Raw genomic sequence first — 8,052 nt, 5'->3', positions numbered from 1 at the left:
TTCAAGAATTATTTACTCATTTGTTGACTACTGTACAATATTCATTATCCAGGATTATCACATGAATCATGAAGTACATGTTTTAAGATTAAAAACTATATGATTGGTAACTACAAAATTAATAAAATATGCAAAAACAAGATGCACATCCAGTAATCCAATAGATATTGAGGAAGATATTCTGAAGTGAATTTATCTGATATTTCTGTTGGAAATACACTAGAATACACAATGTTCTTAAAATGGTATTGCAAAGTATAAGAGCAACAACAAAACAATGCCTTTTAGGGTTGTAATATTAACTTACAAGTTCCTACCCAGAAATAATTGTCCATGAGGCATATTTATTTGTCCCTACTCACTCTTCCATTAATGCTCATCCTATCTGAGGCCTATTTTCCAACTTCTTTCTCATTCATTCTTTGAATGAGTTAAGAAGTGAACTTTCAGGTTATTTGATTGAACAAATCTCTTGTTACAGCCTGGGAAAGTACAGGCAAAGCGTTTTTCCCCAGTGTGGATGCACACATGTGTACGCAAATTGAAGTCCAGAGAAAAGCGCTTTCCACACCCTTCAAAGGTGCACTGATATGGCTTCTCTCCAGTATGAACCAGAAAATGCCTTTTTAATTTGAGCTCTCTGCAAATGCTCTCCCACATTCTGCACACACATGGTCTTTGGGACCATGTACAAGGAGGTGTTTTCTCAGGGCAGATCTATTTTTCAGCTTTTTGGTGCATCCACTCTGGGGACAAACAAGAGTTGCAGCAGTGCCACGAACTGTATCTTTTCCTGGCTTCTTTCTAGCAAATCCTGTGGACTGCTTTGGATCTGCTATGTCACCGCAGGGTATCTCCCTGGGAGGAAGCCTTTTGCCTGTCCTGTACTCAGAACACCCACGAAGTGAATTCCTCTGTTGAGGAAGCTCTTGTTTTGCCCCCTTTTTCACGTATTCCAAAGAAGATTCAAGAAGGGAGTTTGCTTCAAAAATCTGCTGAGAAAGATCTTGTTCTGATCCTTCCTCCAGGCACTCAAAGGACTTAAAAAGTGATTCTTCTCCCAGGATAGAATCAGAAAACTCTCCTCTGACTATGCATTCTATGTAACAGTCAGGGAAATCATCCTCTCCAATAGCCTGAGGGCTGGTGTCTTCATCATAGGCTGCCCAAGTCCTGCTGGGAACTTCCATTTCTGCCTGCGGGCCTTGGCTTGGCTTGCCTAGCTTGGGTTCAACTTCTTTCTGGGCTCTTCCACCCAGGCCTTTCCGTCCACAAGTCTTTGTCTTTTTCTTCATTTGCTGATTCATGTTGTTCCAAATGTTTTCTTCTTGAAGGTTTGCACCAGGATAGTACCAATCACTTCCAGGTAGTAGTGATCTGGATATGCTCTTCACCAAACACCTGCTTTATGATAATAACCTTGAATTAGAACATATTCCAATACTAGAAACACTATCAGAAAATGACCTAAAACACTGGCTTAGAGCTCACCTTCCAATTATGAAATGCTACATTTACATGTTCTCTGATAACCCCCTCCCCGACTCCCAGGAGAAAAAGAAAACAGGTCCTGGAATAAGACATGGGTTATCTGAGTACCCCACAAGTTTTTTGACCTAATGACTCACCTAATAGTTCTTGGGCATTCACTAAGGTGCTAGCACTACTCTGGGCTACATATTGTTTGTGATACATTCAGTAAAAGTTTGAAATTTTATATAGAGCAAGTAGGCAGACCTTTACTGAGGTTGTTAAGAGGCAGTTGATTAAAAATTCAAAGGGGGTGAAGGAGTAGATGTTCCTGTTTTCTTACGTAATTGTTGTGAAACTGAAATTAAATAATGCAGGTAAAGCGTTTGGCATAATTTACGGTGCAGAGCATATGCTGAACACTTAATGTGAGCTAGTATTATTTTATAACCTTTTTATCCATTCAATTAAGTATATATTGGACCCTGCAACCTTACTAGGCTGGGGATGACAATCTTTTTCTGTAAAAAGCCAGAATTAAGCTTTGTGGGCTCTATGATCTCTGTTGAAACTATTCAGCCCTGTTGGAGTAGGAAGTAGTCACAGATAATCCATAGAGGAATGAGATTGGCTGAGTTACAGTAAAGCAAAGAGAGGCTGGATTTCTCTCATGCGTTGCAGTTGGCCTGCCCATTGTTCTAGAAGCTAGGGATCCAGAAAATAAGGCACAAGAAATCCAAGGCACTCCATCTCTTCTGATTACAAGTCATAGTAAAAGCACAGGGTAATTTAGGTCCGAAGTTTTACAGCATTTCCTTAAAATTAAAAAAGCAAGAGCCTTTAAAACTTACAGTACGAATATGTTACTGCTGTTCTTTGAAGAGTGGTTTGCTTAATGATACCATTGTGTACCTGATAAAAGATCTCTTTATTTATTGTTCTGATGTTTTGCTGTAGGAACAAAAATTAAATGCTTTTAAAATAAGGGCAAGTGTGAACACAGTGGGGTGAAAATTAACAGTTTGAAAATACTTTTAAATAGCCACATTAAAAAATGTCATCAACAGAATCATGAAATTCACTTTAAGAAAGAAAGAAAGAAAGAAAGAAAGAAAGAAAGAAAGTAAGAAGAAAGAAAGAAGGAGGGAGGGAAGGGAAGAAAGACCAAAACAGGATAAATACAAACATGATTCAACTACTAAGGCAAGAGTCAACAAAATTCTTAAAATGTTATATATAAAGAAGTTGCATTAATTTTTTAAGTCAACATTTTTGTTTTCTTAAAATGTTATGTAAAGAAAAAAGAGGTTGTGTTGTTGTTTATTGCATTCCTTAAAAGGTTAAATAAACCAGGAAGACCGTCCAGGAATAAGACAAGCAAACCTTAGCACCCATGAAGCAGAATCATTAGGATTATAATCACTAGGCTCAACACAAAAGTCTCTCTTTCCAATCAGTCCATTTTGAATACCTGAAATTTTGATTTGATGTTTTCCTTTCTTTCCAAGCTTACCTCTTGCCATCTCTATTGCTCCAGTTTTATTATTCAGCCATTATAAACTCTCTCCAATGAAGCACTGGATCAGTCCATTCTACATTTTCTTTCCCACTAAAATGCTGCTTATTTTTACTATATGTTTGTGCACACAAACATATGCTGAGCTTGTTTCCCACCCAAACTTCAGCTTTCTCAGGGCTGCCCTTGATTCTTAGGCTCTTTTAGATCCCTAAGCTCAGGGTTCCCTAGCTCCCTATCTCACAGGGATCAGAATTCTGGGTGGTGTTTATTTAAGGTCTGTTTTACCTGGTAGACTGTAAGCTCTGTGAGAGCAAAGGCCTCTTCTGTCTTGTTCAGGAGTCTCAATCCTGTATTTTAAAAATGAGTTTATGATTATTCATTAGATATTGCACTGGTGTATTAAATTTAAATCTAATAAAATTAATTTACCAGAAATTTATCAGCTTTAGACACTTAATGCATTAGTTTTAAAAAGTTGGCTATCCATGAAGCAAGTGTGAACTAGAAAGACATCTACTAAGAGATCAGAGAGGTATTTTAAATTTACCAACATACAAGTATGGCTCTTACTCTTCTAGGCTAGATTATTATTTGTCAGGTCTCTGAGCATTACACTCGCTTCACAAAAATATGCACGCTTGTGAGAATGACATAAAATTGAAATGGTAACATACTAATGTATTATTTAAAATGGTTAATATGGCAAGCATCCACTGCTAGGGGAATAACTACCGAAAAACTTACTGGGTAAACATGAGATGAGGACAAAATTTGAATATCAAATATGAATACGTAATGGCATGGGATTAGCCTAATTATTTATTCTCCAACTTGGATAGAAGTACTTCATAAATGCATCATTTAATTAATCAATTCACAAATATTTAGATCCTGATATTGTTCTAGGTGCTGAACACAGAACCGTGAAAAAGATATTAAGTCCGTGGTCCTCACAGCGCTTTGCTTTTATCCATGGAAAAGAGGCGGTAAATGGTAAATAAAACAAGCAAAAGACATCTCCCCACCAAAGTCAATCAGTATGAGAAGAAAAGTAACTTTGTCTGGAAAAAATTCCAAAAATGAAACATTAGATTGAGACCTGAAAAAGAAAGAAGCTGCCAGTTTGGTGGGACAGAATGGAAGCGTATTCAACCCAGGCCGCAGGGGGTAGTACAAAGGGAAAAGCATGGCGGGGAGGGACCGGGGCCATGTTTGTTGTAGAATGTGGTGGGCGAAGGAGGTGGTGGTCAGAGCCAAGGTTGGGGAGGAGCGTGTGGAATCTTGTGGGGAGCAATTTTCATTGCACATTAAAACCAAAGGAAACCATTAGCGAGTGTTTTCAAACAAAGAAAAGCATGGCTTAGGTTAACCGATTACTTTGGCTGCAATATGGAGAATGGATTTAGGGACAAGAATGAAAGAATAATTCATTAATCTAAGTAACGCTGGGTATTTGGGCCGAAGTGGGGATGAAAGGTAGAGAGGGTGGGAAAATAGAAGGATCTCCCCTGGGCCGCTTTACCCCTGAGCTACATCTCAGTCCTTTTTATTTTTTATTTTGGTAGGAACTCACTAAACTGCAGAGGTTGGTTTCCAACTTGCGATCCTCCTGCCTCAGCCCCCAGAGGCCCTGGGATTGCAGGCGTGAGCCACCACGTGTGCCCGCCTTAGAAAAACCCTTTAAGCTTGTTGGATTGGATAAAGTGGGTAAGGGACACAGGAACGGAAATGAGGTTTTTTTTTTTTTTTTTTTTTTTTTTTCTTGATAGAGTAATCGAGGTGGACGGTAGTGCTATTTCCAGAAATAAGTGGAGAAGGAAAGAAAAAGATAAGCCTACTGTATTACCAATAATTTAAACATTTTAGTATAAAATGAACCTAGTCATAATGAAATAAGATATTTACATAAAGTTTCGAAACGAAATTTTAGAACCTCAACTTCAAGTAAGTTTCGACCAGACGTTCATCCGCTTTCTTTTTTTTTGCGGTGCTGGGGATTTGAACCCAGGGCTTTGTGCTTGCGACGCAAGCACTCTACCAACTGAGCTATATCCCCAGTCCCATCCGCTTTCTTGAAAGTGTATTTACTCCCCTTTGTCTGTTGCAAAAGTGTATAAAGCTGGCGTCCCGGTAGAGCCTGCGGTCAGGTCTACACGCTAGAAGTTGAGTGATCAGAACAGGCTTGGACCTGGATAAAAGCCTTCGTTCTTATTCATGTATTTTAAACCCGATTCATTCATATATTATAAGTAATGAACTCAATGCATCCCCCTTCTCTGCACTCAGCTCAAAAAATAAATAAATAAATAAGTTTCGTGAAACAAGACTTACCCAGGCCACCACGATGCGCTCCGAATAGTTTCTACTCCTTTTCAAAGGTAAGACACCGCAGGAATTGCAGCTCACCCCCGCGACGAGCGCTAGAAACCTACCGCGCCTCGTGCTAGGTTTCTGAGACCCGTCCTCCTTTTGATGGACACATTCGAATGGGCTACACCTACCTTTCAACTCAACAATGATTAGATCGGATTTTCCGAGGCAAAGCACCAACCGGTCACGGAGGGCGGGAAGGTGGGCGGGGAGGTGGGCGTGGCTCCGCACCTGGCCTGCAGGTAGACTCCTGGCTGCTCCCGGCTGCACACGGTCACCTTCAGCTGGGCGGGCGGGGTTGAAGCGCTTCTTCGCGGTGGCTGCGGTCGCGGGGCCTCAGCCAGGCACAAGTCTTTGAATCCCAGTCGCCTGTCTATAGCACGCACTGCGCACTCAGTAGGTGTCTGTGGAACGAGTGAACCGTAGGTGAAATGAAATTTAAGCTTTTAGGTATCGATGAATACAAATCTAGCGTAGGACGCAATTCTTATTCCTGGAGATGGAAGTTTACACGAATACACACCCACAAGTCTCCACTCCCCTCCATAGTCTTAGATAAACTCTCTGTCTCTTTCTCTCTCTCTCTCTCTCTCTCTCTCTCTCTGCTATTCGCGTGACTTTTATATCCCTAGAAGTAACACAATTCACTTGGAAAGCCTAGGTCAATCAATATTCACCATTGGCTAAGGTCTAGTGAAATTTAACAGTTCGTATAAATACACTCACACCATTAAAACAAAAACCAAATCAATATTTAGAACCTCTTAAATTTTGACATAAAGCTTTTCTGTAATTCACATACCTGGGAGCAGTTCTCCACTCTTTTGTTTGTTTGTTCTGGAACAAATTTCAATTGTGAGATTGGAAAAGAAATTTTCCAGTGGGGAAGTATTTGCACTTTCTATTTCTTATTAGCTGGTATCCCCCACTAAGCAAACAGGCACCCCATCCATTTGAATCGAAGTTAGATAAAGCTTCCTTAGCTTCTTACCTTAAAACATGTTATTCACAGGTGAATTTCTGAAGGCAGAAATGCAAGTGTGTGTATGTATGTATCTCTCCACCCAGCCCCCCTAGTAGGAAGTGAACCCAGGGCCTTGCAGGTGTTAGGCAATCCACCACTGATCTACATTCCAGCCCTTTCTGTTTTATTTTGAGATGTCTTGCTAAATTGCCCAATTGAGCCCCTCTTTGGAGTTCGGGATTCTCCAGCATCATCCTCTTTTTTATTTGTTTGTATCAGGGATTGACCCCAGGAGTGCTTAACCACTGAGCTTAACCCAGTCCTTTCTATTTTTATTTTGAGATAGGGTCTTCCATAATTTGCTGAGGCTAAATTTGAACTTGCAATCCTCTTGTCTCAGCCTCTGGAGCGGCTGGGACTGCATTATCCTTTTGAGTAGCTGGGATTATGGGCATGAGTCACCATGCAGACTGAAAGCAGAATTATTAAACAAAACAAAAACAGCAACAAAAACTACCTCCCTTCTGGTCTCTGTGGTGTCTTGCAATGGTCATTTTAGAAACCACACAGGTCAGCTTCTCACACAGGTTTGAACCAGACCTTTAAAAAAAAAATTTTTTTTTTTTTTTGTGATAAAAATGTGAATGCTTGGATTTAGATATTTTTCTATAATTTGTGGAAGCTAGAGAGAAAAAAAGGGAAGAAAGGGATCTCATGAAAATAGAAGAGAGACCAGGAGGGTAGAAGAAGGGGGTCAGGAGCTAGGGAGGAGGGGAGGGCAAGGGGAGGTACCTAGGAATGAAATGAATCAAAACATGTTATGTGCCTGTACAAATATATTACAATGAACACACTATTTTGTATAATTATTATGTACCAATTAAAAAAATACAACTTCAATAATCCAAAGAATCTTGAGCAAAGCATTCTTTCCATGATTTTCAATCCAGTGACACTAAGTTTTTTTTCCTTACTGGTTGAACACCTTCACTCACTCAAAGAGAAACACTCCTCTCTTTAGCCTACTTCATTAGAACCACACCCTTTTGTTATTGCTTCCTTATCTATTGCCACAGTACACACAGTAAATCAGATTAATTTAATCCCCTCTCCTACCACTGATCCTATCTGTTCAGTTGATTTGTGTTAGGGTGTGGCTCTGGTTGGGAACTTGAGTCAGCACCTTTAGAAAATCTAAAATTACATTTTACACTTTACCTCCTAATGTAATACACATATTAGTTTTGACCCCCTTATGCTTTGACTTTCCTCTCTGTGGCCCTAAAAGAGTAAATCAAATGAATGAACTCATCCGTCATATGAAATCAGCTCAAGGGAAATTTAATTTCTCCGAAATGAGTTAGGGACCAATTAAATAAAGCAGGCTGGCTTGTGCAACTGACCATAAAGGGTGGTACAAAGAGTCAAGAAGTTTTTGAATTGTTGAAATTTAATCATCGTACTTCTTTTACCAATAACCCCATGGTCATTTTTTAAACATGGTATTTTGACAATTTATATGTGTATTATAAACTGATATTTTCAGATTTAGAAAACAAAAAATTAACATAGGTATTGACTCACTTTACACAGATGTGAGTTTCTCTTCTAGGCAAGTCACTGTTCTAGGCCCTGAGGATATGACACTTGGCCTCCTAGAGTTTGCAGGCCAAACTGGTAGGGCCAGAGCTAGGATGAAGCAAGTAACTTTTTCTTTAAAAAAAAAAAA

General features: G+C 39.5%; 1 protein-coding gene across 1 annotated transcript; it reads right to left on the bottom strand.

Annotated features, from left to right (window-relative positions):
• On the bottom strand, positions 1–5,450 carry Zfp42 (ZFP42 zinc finger protein). Its single transcript, XM_047550976.1, is given in 5 exon segments — positions 1–635; positions 638–1,404; positions 2,322–2,421; positions 3,275–3,336; positions 5,321–5,450. Coding segments are annotated over 2 exon segments (894 nt in total). The 5' UTR covers positions 1,308–1,404; positions 2,322–2,421; positions 3,275–3,336; positions 5,321–5,450; the 3' UTR covers positions 1–411.
• Between the last annotated feature and the right edge of the window lie 2,602 nt (positions 5,451–8,052).

This window comes from Sciurus carolinensis, chromosome 4 (assembly GCF_902686445.1).
Source record: "Sciurus carolinensis chromosome 4, mSciCar1.2, whole genome shotgun sequence".
In the NCBI taxonomy this organism is placed as follows: domain Eukaryota; kingdom Metazoa; phylum Chordata; class Mammalia; order Rodentia; family Sciuridae; genus Sciurus; species Sciurus carolinensis.
Note: the sequence above shows the minus strand (reverse complement) of the source record. Positions and strands in the feature narration are given on the sequence as shown.